The sequence below is a fragment of the Hoplias malabaricus genome, chromosome 4, assembly GCF_029633855.1.
Source record: "Hoplias malabaricus isolate fHopMal1 chromosome 4, fHopMal1.hap1, whole genome shotgun sequence".
NCBI classification, from domain to species: Eukaryota; Metazoa; Chordata; class Actinopteri; order Characiformes; family Erythrinidae; genus Hoplias; species Hoplias malabaricus.
The window spans coordinates 20301069-20319526 of NC_089803.1; the positions used below are offsets into that span (position 1 = coordinate 20301069).

General features: G+C 40.2%; 1 protein-coding gene across 3 annotated transcripts; it reads right to left on the minus strand.

Annotated features, from left to right (window-relative positions):
• Positions 1 to 449: 449 nt before the first annotated feature.
• On the minus strand, positions 450 to 18369 carry LOC136695316 (cilia- and flagella-associated protein 69-like). Of its 3 annotated transcripts, XM_066669333.1 has the most exons (24): positions 18352 to 18369; positions 18078 to 18246; positions 17041 to 17097; positions 14704 to 14769; positions 13801 to 13910; positions 13631 to 13707; positions 12490 to 12588; positions 12226 to 12378; positions 11889 to 12066; positions 11583 to 11706; positions 10951 to 10999; positions 10745 to 10866; positions 10282 to 10516; positions 9053 to 9217; positions 8331 to 8446; positions 7646 to 7764; positions 5600 to 5681; positions 4308 to 4500; positions 3345 to 3482; positions 3106 to 3182; positions 1770 to 1967; positions 1498 to 1584; positions 1287 to 1400; positions 450 to 911 (listed from the first exon to the last, which is right to left on the minus strand). In XM_066669333.1, exons 2-24 carry the CDS (start codon positions 18174 to 18176, stop codon positions 738 to 740), a joined length of 2832 nt encoding a protein of 943 aa, XP_066525430.1. In that variant the 5' UTR covers positions 18177 to 18246; positions 18352 to 18369; the 3' UTR covers positions 450 to 737. The 3 variants fall into 3 exon arrangements, with proteins under 3 accessions (XP_066525430.1, XP_066525431.1, XP_066525429.1); XM_066669334.1 differs by lacking the exon at positions 18352 to 18369 and having other exon boundaries at positions 1296 to 1400; positions 18078 to 18348; XM_066669332.1 differs by lacking the exon at positions 18352 to 18369 and having other exon boundaries at positions 18078 to 18348.
• Between the last annotated feature and the right edge of the window lie 89 nt (positions 18370 to 18458).

Below are 18458 nucleotides of genomic sequence, written 5' to 3' on the forward strand. Positions count from 1 at the left end.
GATTATCTTATCTTATCTTATCTCAAACACTAAAATAATAATGCATGAGATGAATGATTGATTTCAGGAAAGAAAAAAACAAACAAACAAACAAACAAACAAACAAACAAACCCATTATATTTCATAGTAATTTTGGACCATTTCTGTTGGTACATTCATGATAAATTCTCTGATTTAACAAGGTATATGGAAGGTAATCTTTTTGAAAATGCATATAACAACACAGTTTTCTTTAGACATTTTCCTGATTTTCCAAAATTAAAAATGTCTGAAAGTTTTTGCCGGTGGTGGAAAAAGTTAAAAAAGTACAAACAAAAATTCCCTCCAGGAATCAATCTGACTGCATGAGATGAGAGAAATACCACCCCTAGTGATGCAGTTTCTCACTGAGAGAGAGAGTGGGTACGTGGATATATTACAAGCCAGCTCCATGAGGTGTTTACCTCTAAAAAAACATATTATTTATTTCATTAGCATGCAACAACAATTTTACATTATTATTATTCCAGACTGACAAAAAATATATGTTATATCTCTTTAAAGGACAGTATAATATATGTGAAGGACTATACATCATTTTCTTTAAAGATTTATTTATAAAAGTTCTACATCTCAGCGGAGGGGATAAAGAGGATATATAAGTCAAACTCTGGTAAGTGACGTCCTCAGAGCTGCTGAATTAAATGCGTTTGATTGGTGGACCTCAACAGTCTGTAGTGTGTCAGCAGTGTGCTGGTTATTTGACAGCGACCGTATTGGGGAGCTCCAGCTCAGTGTTTGAAGGGGACACTTTCCTCAGTGCTCCGCCTTTGACAGGCACCCTCTCTAGGGCTAAATCTGTATTTGCCAGGGGTCCTCCAGTCAGAACGGCAGGGGTGCTCTCAATCGCCAAGACACGCCCACAGAAATTCTGTTATAAAAAAAAAAAAAAAGATTAAACAAACACACAGCATAGACACATGGCTTCACGGCCTAAAACGCTAAGACAGAAGCCTTATCTGTTAAAGATTATGGGACAGAATTTATGATTTTAGGGTCCAAGCATGTTGTGCAGGGACCCTATTGTAATTTTATCATATTAATTGTCTCTATACATGATTGTCTTTCATGATTGCACAGTGTTGGGTCTTGCACTGTATAACAGCACTACATAGCTTTAGTTCCTTGTGTTGTTTAGAAACTGCAGGGTCCTTCTTATACTGTGGGGTCTTGTCCTGAACTCTATATATAGTAAGGTGTGACACTAAATACCCAGCTCAACCCAGCTGAACTTGTTGCAACACACAGATCTTACGGTGGTCTGAAGGCCAGGGATCTGAGTAGAGTGGAATATAAACCCATCTGGTTTCTCAGTCGGCCGAGATGACTCTATACATCGCTCCTGCTGCAGTTTGGACTCCTGGAGAAAAGGGTCGGAAGACAGAAAAAACTGTGCATTGGAACTTATTCCTACACTTGTATCAGAAGTGAGCAGTGATTAAAGTACCGATATGCACCTTTAAGATCTTGTAGTCGGACGTCTTAGCAATGTGATGCCGCCTGGTTTTTGCTGTTAGTTCTTGTTGTTTGCGGTTTAAACTGATCTGAATGTAAACAAAATGAGAGAAATGATTAAAACACACAACCATTTAGTTGTTGGTGATATTTATAATATTGAAGGACAAAGCTGTGTAATCAGTATCATTTTTAAGGAAGAAAAAAGCCTGGGAGAGAAAACGCATTTCAGGAAATAGCTGTGGCATATTGGTGTTACTAAAAGATTCTTCACCTCTTTATATGTAAGTTCCTCTTGTCGGAGGTCCTCCTGTGTCTGCTGGTCCAGAATGCTTTGCTGCAGGGTGCAGACGTTTTTGGCTGTGTCCTCAATTGTCTGGGTGATGGTGCTGAGAGCTTCTGCATCAGGAGTGATGGGCCTCACACCCTCCAACTCCAGCTCAGCTGACACTTCATTCCATACCTCTCCTGTCTGCATATACACACCCACAACGCATGACAGATTTAAATACTTTTCTATTTCCAGTTATCATTCTCCCCGACTGTAGTGCTAAAGAATTTCACACACAAGCTAAGTCTACCATGAGAGCAAGGGAGTAGAATTGTCATGGACGGAGGTGACATGTCCCCACCAATATCCAGCGATTATTGAATTGTCCCCCCCAAAAAAGCCCAAATCCAATCTGTTAATTTCTCATTAACCTAGAGGTGCAGAAAGGGTTAAATCATGTTTTCTAGTCGACTCCTACCTCCCCATAACACACATGACCAGTGTGATTGGCTGTGCATTTCCCTGCTGTCACGTGAGACTCTGTAGCTACGTTTGGTTGTTAGCAGCGACAAAACTGTAAGAAAAACTTTCCAGTCATAAGCGAGTGTTACTGTGTGAGACTCAGGTGCATCGTGGGTGAAAAAGAGGTGTCTAAAGTGAGTGACGGTGGCAGCATAAAAGAAGAAGGTGGACATAAGAAGCTGTTTTTCAAAGAAACACAAAATCACAAAGTCAGGTTCGCTAATGAAACGAGTCCATCTTAATAACAGCAGGCTAAAATCGACAGTAGCTATGAATAACATGGTCTGGAAATCAACTGCAAACCAAACTGTCAATTGTCAGTTCTCTACATTGTTGTTTTATGACGGAGCCAAAAAACAAAACAGGCAATGTTGGGGAGGGGGAGGTTCATAGGTCCCCACCAATTCATTCATTCATTCATTATCTGTAACCGCTTATCCAAGTCAGGGTCGCGGTGGGTCCAGACATTCACCATGTGTGAGTGTGTGAGTGAATGTGTGTGTCTGTGTTGCCCTGTGAGGGACTGGCGCCCCCTCCAGGGTGTATCCCCGCCTTGCGCCCAATGATTCCAGGTAGGCTCTGGACCCACCGCGACCCTGAACTGGATAAGCGCTTACAGAGAATGGATGGATGGATAGATATATGCATAATATATGCAGTATATTATCCAGATTTTGAGGTAACATATATATATATACTCCACATTCTCACTCTCATATATATATATATATATATATATATATATATATATATATATATATATATATATATATATAGCACTCAATGTGTTTTTGTTTTTTTTTAACTGTGGACGTACCTTAAAGTCCAGGTATCTGCTCACTATGCTCAATGTGATGTAGTCTTCTGGTGTCAAACCTCGCAAGTCCTCAAATCCTACAAACACATTTAATAAAAATTTAAATTAAGTAATACATCTGTTCCTCTCTCTCTCTCTCTCTCTCTCTCTCTCTCTTTCTCTCACACACACACACACACACACACACACACACACAAACACACACACACAAACACACACACACACACACACACACTCACCTATTCTGCAGAACAGAGAGTAGATATTTGAACGTAGGTTCTCTGATACATCCAGAACAGCAGCACTAGGTGTGTTTGCAGGTACAGACACTAGTGGCTCCTCCTCCTGATACCGAGATAAAATGGGCTTCTTTGTGTCTAAGGTTTAACAAAAACAACATCCTATATGATAACTGGTATATCCAATGAGCAAATATTACATTATATCACATTCAGTAAGTGCTTATGTTTAATTTAATATGCACCAATCTTTGGGCATTACTGTTAGATATGTTCTTTTACCCTAAAGATAACAGGGCTGTGATGCTTTCTCATTGTAACACTTCAAAAACAAGGAAACACTGATAAAGGCTTTTTAAATAGTTGAGGACTAAAAGAGCAAACCTGTGTAGATCAGATAATTAAAATATCAGGTGTAAAAATAATTTGAACAAATCTAACTGGTAATCATGCTTTCCATATTTAGGACAAATGTTGAATGACTAGTTCTGGATCATGAACGCCACTCTATCTCATCCAAAATGTACTATAGTGCTATAAACTATAGCAGAAAACCTAGTTCCACTGCTCCACAGTCCAATGCTGGGAGATATTTACCTCATTTCCCACGCTTGGCATTGAGAATGGTCACTGTAAACTCATGTGCAGCTGCTCCAGAGCATTCAATTTTATCTCTATGAAGCATCCAGTTTTATTTGCCTTTATATAAGCAGCGTGTTCACAAATGAAGACCTATGTCAGCAGTAGATGCACCTTTAAATAGCTGAACTCCCTATATGCTGTCTATAACGGGTGTCCACAAATATCTGGCCACGACTTGTACTTAATTATCGACTTATTCAGCAATTATGGAGTTTGTTTCTCATTGTATTTCGAAGCTGAAATAAAGTTTGAAAGAATAAATTAGTGAATGGCATAAATCTTTTGTGTGACAAGTTCCTGTTTATGTAAATGGCACTGTACCAGTGATTCTCCCACGCTGGTCTCTTTTAACACCAAACTCAGCCTCCTCATTTCTCCAGAGCTGAAGCAGTAGAGCTGGGGCTGTAAGGTCTTTCTCCCCCCTCCAAGCTTCGATGTGGGCTAGTGTCTTGTGGTTGTCACACAGCTCCAACAGAGTCCCCAGCAACACACTCTTCATGCTCCTGGGGCCCAACTAGGAATTGAATCAATGAAAGATGGAGTGGACAATAAAGCCATGAATGCACCTCAGGGCATGTTGGGCAGTTAGAGTAACACGGGAGCTCTTGTTGTCTGACTACGCCTGACTATGACTGGTAACACGTATAATCTGTTCATCTGCTTTAATGCGCTGTGAGGGGATTGTATTTATTGTTATTCGTTATAATCCCACCTGCTTATGAAAAATGTGTCTTTATTTATACTTATTTTTAGTTTCAAACATTTTAACACATTGTGTGAACCTTTCATGATGAATGAACCAATAGAAATGCACCAAGCATTGACTTCCATTGAAAGTAAAGAAGGTTTTTCCTTCTCCTATAAAGTATATACATATTTTTGTTTAGACATCAAAGATATGTGCGATCAATTAAAATAAATGGTGGAGACTGTGGAGAGAGTACTCTGTACCAGGAGCTGCTTATCTCCTGGCTGACTGCGCCTAGGAGTGGGGAGTAGACAGATACCAGGCTTGAAAACAGAAGTGAGTGTGTGTTAATACAGCATCTCTTTGTTGCTGGACAGAAGAACATGAGATTATATTTATTAAACCAATCATGAAAGTTTGTGGGGCGGCACGGTGGAACAGCAGGTAATGTGGCAGTCTCGCAGCTACTTCCAGGTTGGCTCCAGACCCACCGTGACCCTGAACTGGATAAGCACTTACAGACAATGAATGAATGAATGAAAGTTTGTGTAGCAATATGTGTAATATTAAATATTAAGGACTACAACTATATATCAATAGTATATTAAGTTGTGTGTAAAAAATTAGTACCTACTCAATTCACTATTATATTTCCATGTGTAACTTAAAGCTGTATGTGCATTTTTCCAATAATGAGCATGTGATTTAGAAATGATGCCTTTCAAGAGAACATTTGGTGTGGGGTCTTTTTTTTTGTGTTTCAATTGAAACTTCACTGACCCTGGCACATCACATATTGGTCAGACAAGGGCCTTCCTTGCTATATTGAGTTGCTAAAATGTAATGGATAAGAGCTATAGCACCACCTGTTGGCCAGTAGTAAACCTCACTAACTTTTTTCAGGTGCAAATGTGGTGTTACTTACCTGGAGGAAGTCAAGTAAAAGGAAAGCTCCCCCCTTCTCCAGAAACAAATCTTCTATTGTGTAACAGCCAACAATGCAGGACCTGCACGTATTCACAGCAGTGGATAAAGTAGAGATATAAGAAATAGAAAAACAAGTTTAGTGATCACAGCATTTTACAAAGTTTTTAGAGCCCACAGGTTACATACAGGCCAATTTGGAAAAGTTCAGTTTGTGGTGGTCCTGATCATGAAAGAATTAATGGATTTTGCTAATGAAGTATGTAGAGCAACAAATGGATAACAGTCTGTAAGTGCAGAATTACAAAGTATAATTTTATTGTGAGTGAAACCAAGGGAGTCATAAAAATGTTATGGCTGATCAGTGAATATCTATATATTATATAATATTTCACTTACAATTTCAAGTGTGCACACAGTTTACAGTACTACGCAACAGTCTTGGGCACCTAAGATTATTATTTAAAATACTCCAGTCCTTCACAGAGCAACACACACACTCACACATTCACTCACACCTATGTACACTTTTTGAGTCACCAATCCACCTACCAACGTGTGTTTTTGGACTGTGGGAGGAAACCGGAGCACCCAGAGGAAACCCACGCAGACACAGGGAGAACACACCACACTCCTCACAGACAGTCACCCGGAGGAAACCCACGCAGACACAGGGAGAACACACCACACTCCTCACAGACAGTCACCCGGAGGAAACCCACGCAGACACAGGGAGAACACACCACACTCCTCATAGACAGTCACCCGGAGGAAACCCACACAGACACAGGGAGAACACACCACACTCCTCACAGAGAGTTACCCGGAGTAAACCCACACAGACACAGGGAGAACACACCACACTCCTCACAGACAGTCACCCGGAGGAAACCCACGCAGACACAGGGAGAACACACCACACTCCTCACAGAGAGTTACCCGGAGTAAACCCACACAGACACAGGGAGAACACACCACACTCCTCACAGACAGTCACCCGGAGGAAACCCACACAGACACAGGGAGAACACATCACACTCCTCACAGACAGTCACCTGGAGGAAACCCACGCAGACACAGGGAGAACACACCATACTCCTCACAGACAGTCACCCAGAGGAAACCCACACAGACACAGGGAGAACACACTCACACTACTCACAGACAGTCACCCGGAGGAAACCCACGCAGACACAGGGAGAACACACCACACTCCTCACAGACAGTCACCCGGAGGAAACCCACGCAGACACAGGGAGAACACATCAAACACCAGGTCCCTGGAGCTGTGTGAATGGGACACTACCTGCTGCACCACCGTGCCACCCCAGTTAAAGGCAGACAGTCACCCGGAGGAAACCCACACAGACACAGGGAGAGCACACCAAACTCCTCACAGACAGTCACCCGGAGGAAACCCACGCAGACACAGGGAGAACACACCACACTCCTCACAGACAGTCACCCGGAGGAAACCCACACAGACACAGGGAGAACACACCACACTCCTCACAGACAGTCATCCGGAGGAAACCCACACAGACACAGGGAGAACACACCACACTCCTCACAGACAGTCACCCGGAGGAAACCCACGCAGACACAGGGAGAACACACCACACTCCTCACAGACAGTCATCCGGAGGAAACCCACACAGACACAGGGAGAACACACCACACTCCTCACAGACAAACACCTGGAGGAAACCCACGCAGACACAGGGAGAACACACCACACTCCTCACAGACAAACACCTGGAGGAAACCCACGCAGACACAGGGAGAACACACCAACTCCTCACAGACAGTCACCCGGAGGAAACCCACACAGACACAGGGAGAACACACCACACTCCTCACAGACAGTCACCCGGAGCTGAACCTACAACCTCCAGGTCCCTGGAGTTGTGTGAGAGCGACACTACCTTTGATGTTGCGTGTCATCAAATCCTCGCAGAAATATTTCAAAATGCTGGATGAACAGGTGTTCACTAACCTTTGGTCATATAGCGTATTTAACTTTATGCAGAGTTTGTGAGTGGCTCACCAGACACAGTCCACAGTGGACAGGAAGAGCCTGTTATGTCCCAGGCCGCTGTAAAGTTGAGCTGTGTTCATCTTTAGATAATTAATCACCATCTCCACGCCCTCTGAACCAAACAGCTCCTACAAAATCACACAAACACATAATCATGCATGTGTTCTTATGTGCCCCACTGAGCCTCTGCCTGTTCTTTAAGCAGGTTTAATTTCCTTGTAGTTTATTTATTATGTTAGTAGGTTCACTTATAAAGTTGGCATGTTCTGTAATTCATTCTTACTTCACCATTTTCAATTCTCTATCTCTGAAATTTAAACACAGATGTTGCCAGCTGTTGTAAAGTGAGCAAGGCTGTTACTTTAAAACCAAAGTTGGTAAATGACTCCTTTACAAGCAAAATGACAAATCTCATTCAAAAAGCAAGTCCAGACGGAACTGTATGCCATAATTTGTTTGGTTGTGACATTAGGCCCATGATGAATTCCAATTATTTCAGGTTATTTACATGTTACGGAGGATATAGGGAATGTTGGGCGAACCGTACATTTTACAATTTTAACCATCAAGCTCTTTCACTTCAAAAGATCAACAATAATTGTTTTCAGCTATAGGGGTTTTAAACCTGGGAAAGCTAGGAGGACACGACAGATGAACTGTGTAATGTAAGAACCAGCACCCCCGGGTGTCTTACCTTTCTGTGCAGGTCTTCTTCACAGATGGCAGACAGGGTGAGCAGCACGTCTGTCTGAATCTCCACACACACAGCATCCAGCTCTTTCTCTCTCTCCTGAAATCGCTTCAGCAAACCTGAGCCCCATACAACGTCATTTAAATTAGTACAATACAACATATGCCATACAAACACAGCTGACCTTCATTTACACACACAGTCCACATTTTACGATTCCATTCATTTAACGCAAAACACTTTTATATTTGTGAAGAAATCAAAGTTGAAATGAAATGCACACTTTGGCTCAATGTCTTCACGACACACTATGTGCAAAAGTGTGTAGACACCTCTTACAATTACCTACAGCTGCACTCCAGAGCTTACGGTACATGCTAAACACCAATGATCAGCTAGTGTTGCATAAAGACCCCAGCATTGGGCTGTGAAGAAGTGGAAATGTGTTGAAATGGAAATGTGATGGCACACTATCCAATACATTTAAGAAGAACTGGAGTAGTGTTTGTGATCCAGCACTAAGCTCCACATCAGTAACTGACCTCAATAAAATTCAAATCAATTGCTCACCAAAATGGTCCTTACGAGTGTAAAGTCGTCCTGGCAGAGTAAAAGCTTTAAACTGAAGCAGTTCACTGAGAAATGTTGGATGAACAGGTGTCCACAAACCTTTGGCCTTTGAGTGTGCAATCTATACGGTCTATGGAACATCCCATAATATTTACCTAGGAGCTGGCTTATGGCTCCCTGGTCACAGAGGTCCTGGTTGATGAGGCTGTTACTAAGCGATGCCATGCACCTAAGGAGGCGCACGCAGTACCTCATGTGAGCCTTCTTCCCGCCTCTGCATCCGGTGCCATGGAAACCATGACCCTGACCAAAATAAGAGTCTGTCCCAAACACAGAAGAATTAAAACAAGAGGATTGTTTTATTTACACTTGAACTCTTTTAAAGATATGTTTCAGGTCTAGTGTTAATTAACTTGTTATGATGTTGTTCTAAAGTTGGAGTGCTTTGGCAGTATCGAGTTGCCTGTGGAAACAGCTTCATATATGGCCTTTCAGGAAAAAAAAAACAACAACTTATTTCTGTTTTAGAAATGGCAGGACGGCAGTTTTTTTAAATGTTGTGAGTATGTTTTGTAAATCTAATATATTTTCTTCGTGAAGACTGAGTTTTTGTTTTCGGTTGCATCTCACTTAAGTGCTGATTGGAGCACCATTTTTCCCCCCATGGTTTAGATATGGAATATATATATTTTTATTATTATTTAAGCCAATATTGAAACCCTGTAGTATAATTTAATGCAGGGCCCAAATTTCATTTTTTTACATTTTGAAATGGGCCTGTTTTGAGTTGAGTCCCTTCAAACCTCCACATGAGATGAGCCCCTCAGGAAAACATAGATAGCAAAGAACATGATATAACTAACTGTGAAGGTGTGCTACTTCAAGATAAAACTGTTACAGTACTTTATCTTATTAATTGCATAGTCAAAATGCTGCTGGGGGCACGGTGGTTTCGGCAGGTACACAGCTCCAGGGACCTGGAAGTTGTGGGTTCAATTCCTGCTCCGGGTGTCTGTGAGTTGGTGTGTTCTCCCTGTGTCCGTGTGGGTTTCCTCCAGGTGCTCTGGTTTCCTCCCACAGTCCAAAAACACATGTTGGTAGGTGGATTGGCGACTCAAACGTGTCTGTAGGTGTGAGTGAATGTGTGTGTGTTGCCCTGTGAAGGACTGGCGCCCCCTCCAGGGTGTATTCCCGCCTTGTGCCCAATGATTCCAGGTAGGCTCTGAACTCTGAACTGGATAAGGGTTACAGATAATGGATGAATGAAAAATGCTGCTGGTAACAGCTCAATATCAAAACCCCTAAATATGGATGTTATCTCTAGTACAGACTCATTAGGTAGCTTCTAGTATTCAACAGGTCTAACTGTTGATTTGCCTGTTACCTTGTTGAGTACACCACTCTAGCAGCATCAGCAGGCAGGTGTTGGCTTGGCATGACATATACTCGTCCAGCATGAGCGGGGCCACAGTGGCCAGGGTGGCTAATGCCTGCAGCTGCAGCTCCTCCTGCTGGACAGAGGTCCAACTACGCCTGCCCTTTCCACTGGGTCGACCCTCTGATGAACTGGGCCTCACAAGTAGCATCAGAGCTAGCATCACACGATTTTCTTTAAACAGCTACTCAACACACAAAAACACATCACATTCACGTTAATTCAACGTTAAAGACGTGAAACACACATGGACACATACAACTTACAAATAATTATAAATATAAACTTTAGTTATAGAGCTGATTCTGATTTAGCATCCCTGTATATGTATTTTCCACAAAAAACATTTGCAAATTCACATTCACATGTAGCTGTGCTGAGCACAACTTGCCCCATTTGAAGCTCTCCTCACCTGCAGTGCTGACAGGTCTCTGGACAGAACAACAAGCAGATTCAGCAGCAGCTTCTTCATCTCAAAGTCCTCACTAGTGAAGGCCAGCTTAAGGTTTCGGATCAGCGGGTTATGGCTCTTTACTGTAAGAGAAAGTATAAAGCTGCTGTTCAAAAGTTCTTTATTCATTTCGCTGCTTATATTCAACACAAAGTGTAAATGCTTACATTCAGGAAAAGTGACGAAAAGCATAAGCTGCTTGGCAAATCCACTTTCCTGTGGGAAGGGAATATCAAATTTGCTCAGTAAAGAAGAGAGAACAAGCAACACACTGAGCATAAATAGGGTGACCAGACGTCCTCTTTTACCCGGACATGTCCTCTTTTTTAAACTGTGTCCGGGCGGAATTTCACAAACGTCCGGGATTTTGTTTTTCTAGAGCTTACATAGAACTTCGAGAAGCGTTTCGTTCACAAACTAGTCCCGCCCTCCCCTACTCCGAATGGTTCCCTTGAGTGAGAAGGGGGCGTGGTGAAGTAGCCTAAAATCTTCTGATTGGACGGTCTGACTGTAGAGCTACCGTTATTGGTCGATAACCTTCTCTGTAAACATTTAATTGGTCAGTCTGCACGTCAGTAGTCATTGTTTACGTCAGGCAAAGCTCATGTACCTACCCTCATCTCGAGCAGCTATGCTGACATATAAATGTAAGTTATCGAGTGAATTTAAAAAGAAATTCCCTTGAATTCCCCCCAAAGACGTGTCCTCTTTTTCACCATCTCAGATCTGGTCACCCTAGCATAACCAATGAAGAAAATTCCAGAATTAAAAGGCATTTAAATCAATCTTGTATACTTACAATTAGTGGAGCACTGGGGTTTTCAGCAATCAGAGTTACAATCACCAGAAGGTCATTTCGGAGCTGCTGATCATAATGCCGGTAGCCATTAAGAAGCAGATGCAAAAAGGCTTCTTTCAAGACCCTGTCAGTCAATACACTCAATTAAGAGATAATCCCAGTGCCACTAAATATTAGAATTGAAGTGGTAAATGTTCTGCGTAAAGTGGTAAATTTATCTTAGCTATAACCTGAATTACAGTTTATGTGCTAGATTTATGAGTTTCACATTTTTTGTAAAAATCAGTAAGAAGAGAGTACACCCACATGATGCAGTCCATGTTGCTGAGCTGGCTGGTGACCTCCTCTCGAGAGCCATTCTCCAGGAGGTTCCACAGGATCTCAGAGGAGCGGAACAGCACCTGGCCAGACTGATCCGGCTCATTCATGTGAAAACAGACTTTGTGGGCTCCCTCTGCCTTTAGCATCAGCCTACAGTTGACTACTGCAATGATACGCCCAAAAAACCAACATGCTAAATGATTTAGAACACTATAAATGATTACATTTGAGATGAGGGTACGTTTAACTTAACCACATGCATTAAAATCTATCTACATGAAACAATCCTGCCAGATACAAATGAATCCAACTATATGCTGACCAGACGAGCAGGAGAGGATCTGTAGGGCCCGAAGCACCTGGAGTTTGGCAGGTAGCTGCTTCTCTAGAAGAGCTAGAGACATCACCATGGTCTCTGCCAGACCGCTGCGCTCCACCAGCTCCTGTCTGTAGCCCAGGTTTGTGGGACACACACCTGAAGCATATATTGTATTAATGCTATAAAATGATAATGTGAAAAATATCTTAAAATCACTCTGAAATCCTTGATAATATAATAATAGTTTGGCAAAGAGTGGGGACTTACCATCTTCATTTGGCTTTGACTTGTCAGAGCTGTATAATGATATAATGGAGGCACAGATTTGCTCTCTGACCTTTGAGTCTGAAACCCTCATCAGATAACCTACCACACAGTGAAAAACAGACTAAAAACCAGATAATACAAAAAACAGTTTTAGAAAGTTGTTAAACACGACACTCATCCAACTTATAGCATTGGTTTGCCAAGGAATCAGATTCACCCAATCATCCACTAAGTCCAAATATAGGTCAGTGAAGATATTTGGTGTCTTTCTAATAAGTAACAGAAAATTACAGATACCCACTATCATTATGCAAACTTTAAACCATATATTTGCCATAAAGTGTGTTTTTAAATAGACATAGTCCACTAACATGGATTCTGACAATGACGCTAACGCTATTAGGTGTACTTTTTTTATTCAAGTGTTTTTATGTAATGTTCTCCTAGTGTCCGCGTGGGTTTCCTCCCACATTCCAAACAATAAATAAATAAAATAAACACACGTTGGTAGGTGGATTGGCGAATCACATTTGTCCGTAGGTGGGAAAGTGTGTGGACTGTGAAGGACTGGCGCCTCCTCCAGGGTGTGTTCCTGCCTTGTGCCCAGTCATTTCAGGTAGGCTCCGGACCCACCGCCACCCTGAACTGGATAAGCGCTTACAAACAATGAATGAATGAATGATTGTTTTTATGTAACATATAATTGTAACTCAAAATTCAAATACTCTCCCACACTTTTTATTGTAACTGATTACTTGAAGCATCACTTTTTTATTTACATTTAGGTACATTTGGACAATGAAACTGAAACACCTGTCATTGTAGTTAGGGAGGTTTCATGGCTAAATTGGAGCAGCCTGGTGGCCAATCTTCATTAACTGCACATTGCACCAGTAAGACCATGTGTATCCAATGGTTCAAACATTGCGTCCTGAAGGCGGTGCCGTGTATCAGGACGACAATGCACCAATACACACAGCAGGACTGGTGAAAGATCGGTTTGATGAACATGAAAGTGAAGTTGAACATCTCCCATGGCCTGCACAGTCACCAGATCTAAATATTATTGAGCCACTTTGGGGTGTTTTGGAGGAGCGAGTCAGGAAACGTTTCAGCTTACAAACAGAGTCCCATCACTTACCCATCTGAGACAGAGAGTCTGTCACAACACTGGCATAGTTCATCTCATCCGAGGCCTTCTCTTTTAAGAAAGGACGCCTGGAAAGAAGGTTGGATTCATGAACTTTGATTCAGAGCTGATGTTGTATATGTATTACACAGTTATGGTCTGATTATGGAGTAAAATCTTACCTGCATATATGTAGCAGGTCACACAATATGGGAACATACTCGGGATGCTCTTTTGCTTTTTCCGCGCAGAGGTTTAGAATTGTAAACACGTCCACAAGTTCTCGCAGAAGCTTGCATTAGCCAGGTCAAGGAACATATTTACCAGCACTTTCCAGATAAATGCAATAGGGAAAAAACTATGGATCTAAAAGTATAGCTTTGGTAACTGACATATGAAGATTTAAGTTGAACTAGTTACATTTACATATATATTGTCGCTGTTCAAAGAAAAACATCTTTCAAATTACTACATCATTTGAACACAGCAGCTGTCCTTCACATTTGGTCAACATTTCATAATGAACGGACCAATAGAAATGCTCCAAATCTATTGCAAATAAAAATGTAGATGACGTGAAAGTTGTCAAAAGTAAATTAAGTGGCTGTGTTTGTGTAGTACACAATGTGACCTCTGATTCCTGTCACTGTCATAGTAAAAAACAAATCTGAGGCTGTAAACATTTCTACAATAAACCATCTCCCATAAAGACTGATTACTTTTTCTGTTTTTTTTTTTACATCTTAATGACTGAATTATGCAGAAATGTTCATAAATCTGTGCCCCTTTAGAGTCAGCCTGTTTTGTTTTTCATTATGGATATACTTTCTTCATCTTATTATGCACTAGTTTATTAAAAAGCTCTGCCTTAGGAAGGTAGATTGGTTGTAATTGGGCTCAAGAGGACCAGAAAGGCAGCCTCTGTTCCCACAAGGCTTGGCACATCACCTACTTACCTCACAACTTACATCAGTACAAGCACAGGCTGATAATAGAAGCATGTGCTTTCATTTAGATTTTTAGGTTCGCTTGGGATCCTGTCTTCCTTTTCTCTAATTTTAACCAAATCAATTCAATGAGGATACAAAACCATTCTGGCTTCTCTTCACAATTTTCTTCAAGGCAAAAATATGCCTCTCTTTCATTGAGCTCTGAAAACAAAAGGAACAGTTTAAAAACACTCTGACGTTCTCTGCCCTCAAATTCACTACCAAATCAAATATATAAGTTACATTCATTTAAAAAATAACAAAACAAATACATGACCAAAGATCTGAAGACGTTCTCTCATTGCATTATATAAAAAGGTATATATACATATCTGCCCTGTCTATAACAATATGCACTCTTTTGGATGGAAAGGCTTTATAGTTGGTGTTGTAATTGCTGTGAGTGTGCAACATAACACATGCAGTATATACAAGCACCGCTTGTTTAAACAGTTACAGTATAAATGGTACTGTAAATTGACGTAAATTATTAATGGAAAATAAATGTACACATTCAGATTTCCTTACAAAGATGGTGATAGAAACCAAGGGATATAGTATAAAACCCTGTATATAAGACCACGCATAGTCTTTTAATTAAATCTCCAAACCACCAGCGAACCTACCTTTTCTACATTACATTACATTTTATATATAATTCTTCAAACACAGACTAAAGACTCATCTTTCTGTGCTGTGTTTAAATGAGCACTAATCCTACACTTATTACATTGTGAATATTCTTGAAATGTATTGTCTTGTTTCTTTTTCCCAGGCATGAGTAATTAATGTGGTATGGTGTTGTATTTTGTAAGTTTTGTTTATTTTTTATTTTCTTTAGCTTTTTTTTGTTACTGCATTTATTGGCATTTTAGTTCAATGGGGTGTCAATAAACGTTTGCACATATAGTGCACATATGAGAATTTTGCACATATGAGTGTTCTGGACAGGGTTTAATATTCATATTTTTTATTTCAAAATATATTCAGTTATTTAGATTTAAAAAAAAGAAAATAATGCAGAGAGGTTTCTTTAGAAGCACTGCATTTTCAAGAGTTAGAATTTTTCACAGTGGTGGTGATAGACACCAGACGACACCAGACCAGATTAGTGGAAAAGGTCTGCCTTAAAACATATAGCTCTAATATCCATTTATGGTGGAGAAGTACATACATGATATTGTTTGGCAGTAAAACCCTCCAAAAAATTTATTTTATCAGTATTTATCTAAACTGAGAGTTTCTCTGGTCGCGTTGGACAATATAACCCTCATTTCCAGATAAGTTAGGACACTGTGCAAGGAGTAAAATAAAACAGAATCCAATAATGTGCAAATCATCTGAACCCTATATATTGATTTGAAATTAGTACATAGACAATAACTTAAATGTTGGAGCTGAGAATTTGAAGCCAGCAAAAGATGAAAGAGGGAACAAAAGACTTAGGTCAGTGACAGTGGCTGAGCCTTTCAGAAATAAACATAGGGGAAGGGTTCTCCACTCTGTACAAAAAAGACATATAGACAAATAGTGAAATAATTCAAGAATCATATTTCTCAATGTTAAAGTTAGTGGCATGGGTGACATGCTGAATGATATATACAGGTTTTGGAGCAACATGCTGCCATCCAGACAACAGCTTTTTTTCTGAAAAGTCCCTGCTTATTTCAATAAGTGAAGGCCAAAGATTACAACAGGACAGTATGGCCCTTTGGTAAAAGAGTCCGGGTACTAAACTAGCCCAGACATGTCCCCTATTGAAAAATAACTGGTGCATATATAAACAAGAAAAACTTACTAACATAGACAGTAAAGCTGTTAAGCAGCTGAAATTCTATAACAAGTAAGAATGGGAAAACATTACTCTTTCACAACTACAGCAATTGGTCTCTTCAGTTCCCAAACATTTAAAGAGTGCTGTTAAAAGAAAAGGTCACGCAGTACAGTGGTAAACATGTCTCTGTCCCAACATTTTTGGAACATTTTGCAAACCTCAAATTCAAAACAGACAAGTATTTCAAATATTTCAGCTTTGTGCACAGCTGAACCATCTCTGTGGGATGTTTTCAGAAGCTGATATAGAGAAATCAACTAATATATCATCGCTGTCCAGTTATGAACATGTATCTCCATTTATGTGAATTTTAAATTTAATACAACCTTTGAACACGAGCAGCTGTCCTTCACGCTGTGTGAGAGGTTCTTGATGAATGAACCAATAGAAATGTTCCAAAATTATTTTGAATCAAGTCTTACATTGACTTCAATTGAAGTTCTCCTGTAAAGTTACTATTTTAGCAGATGCATGGTTTAATTGGACATAAGTCCAACACTGCTCATGAGACAAAATGGATCATTAAAGCCAACTTGAATATGAAATCTAAATTTTGAAACACACTTTACACATTCTGTCAAGAATGTTTAACCACTTACTGAAACAGGGTTTTCCAGAAGACGAATCACGTGAGTTAAATCTGGAGGCCTGGCAGTCTGTAAACAAACAAACAAACCCATGAATTGATTACTGATTTAGAATAACGTGTAAATAATGTAGAGTCGTGGTTTCTCCGCTCAAATGACATGGCATTTCTAAAAAGTAAATAAGATACACATCACTTCTGCACACATCATACTTCAGTTGCAGAGGACTAATCAGTGGAAAAACTGTGGAAATCATTACAAGAATCTCTAATCACTTTCACCATTCACCATTTTATACATTCAGTCTGTAACCACTTCAGCCTGTTTAACTTTGATTTAATTTTAGATTTTTTGTTTATTTTAGTGTTTTTCTTTGTTAATTTTGTTACTTGTGTATTGTCATTTATTTATTTTTCTATTTTTATAGCAATTATAAAGTTATTAGTTTATTATTTTTGATTTTATACCTCACTCTCATTTAACATTGTTAAATGTTAATAATGATACTAAGAAGAAGGGAAAAATTAATCTTTTTTTACAGTGCATTTTCCATATAACCTAGCAGCTCAAATTGATTTGTATGAAATGAAAAAATATACAGTACTTAAAAATAAAACCTTAGATCAAAGATTTATAGAACATATATAAATACACAAAGAGTAATTAAAAGCTAGACATGTTGTCTAATTAGTTCTCTCTTTTTTAATTATAAGTTTACATAATTTGCATTTTAATAGTTTTATTACATAAACTGTGTTGTTTATAATCCCACACTTTTCATGCTATTGTTAAAATATCATGGTTTTACTTTATTCTACTTGCTGTTCTTTTAAAATCAACTGTATCAGCACTTTTTAGTCACTTGTCTGTGTGGTAGAGTTTCTCAGTTTAGCCTCAAGTGAGACTGAAGGACGTTTCTACTGGGGAGTCCTCAAATCTGGGCTAAATTTATTTGGCTCAGTTGTGACATCCTGCTTTCTGGTATAACCCTGTATTCTGTATTTATGCAGATGTTTGTGTGTGTGAAATAAAATGAAGCTCACACTCACCTGAGCAGCGCTGCTCTGGGTGAAGTACTGACTGATGGAGGGGAAGTGTGGAGGAGCTTTCCCACTCCGAGACCCATCCAGCGCTTTGGTGGAAAACATCCCGCAGGCACCGACTCCACGGGTTTAAGCTGATATGACATTAATGAGCGATGGGAATGATAAGACGAGGCTGCAGAGAGTCGGGGTTAATGCTGTCAGAAAGAGCGGCTCTGTCTCTACCTGTGTGTGTTTACACTCTGAACACTGTCCTGAAGCTCAGTTACTGCTTACTTACCGCCTCTATGCACAACCGTCACCAGGGCAACGGACACCACGGGGTCCAAACACTAGACTTACTCGACTCGGGTTTTTAGGAGTCGACTCTAAATCTTCACTGCGCTG

What these genes read in the sequence shown, in the direction of transcription:
- LOC136695316 (XM_066669333.1), bottom strand. Translation starts at nt 18,176, where the DNA reads ATGTTTTCCACCAAAGCGCTGGATGGGTCTCGGAGTGGGAAAGCTCCT. An exon ending in TTTCGTCACTTTTCCTGAAT is followed by an intron (nt 10,867 to 10,950) that starts GTAAGCATTTAC and finishes TTTCTCTTACAG; the next exon opens with TAAAGAGCCATAACCCGCTG. An exon ending in AGGAACTTACATATAAAGAG is followed by an intron (nt 1,585 to 1,769) that starts GTGAAGAATCTT and finishes GTTTACATTCAG; the next exon opens with ATCAGTTTAAACCGCAAACA.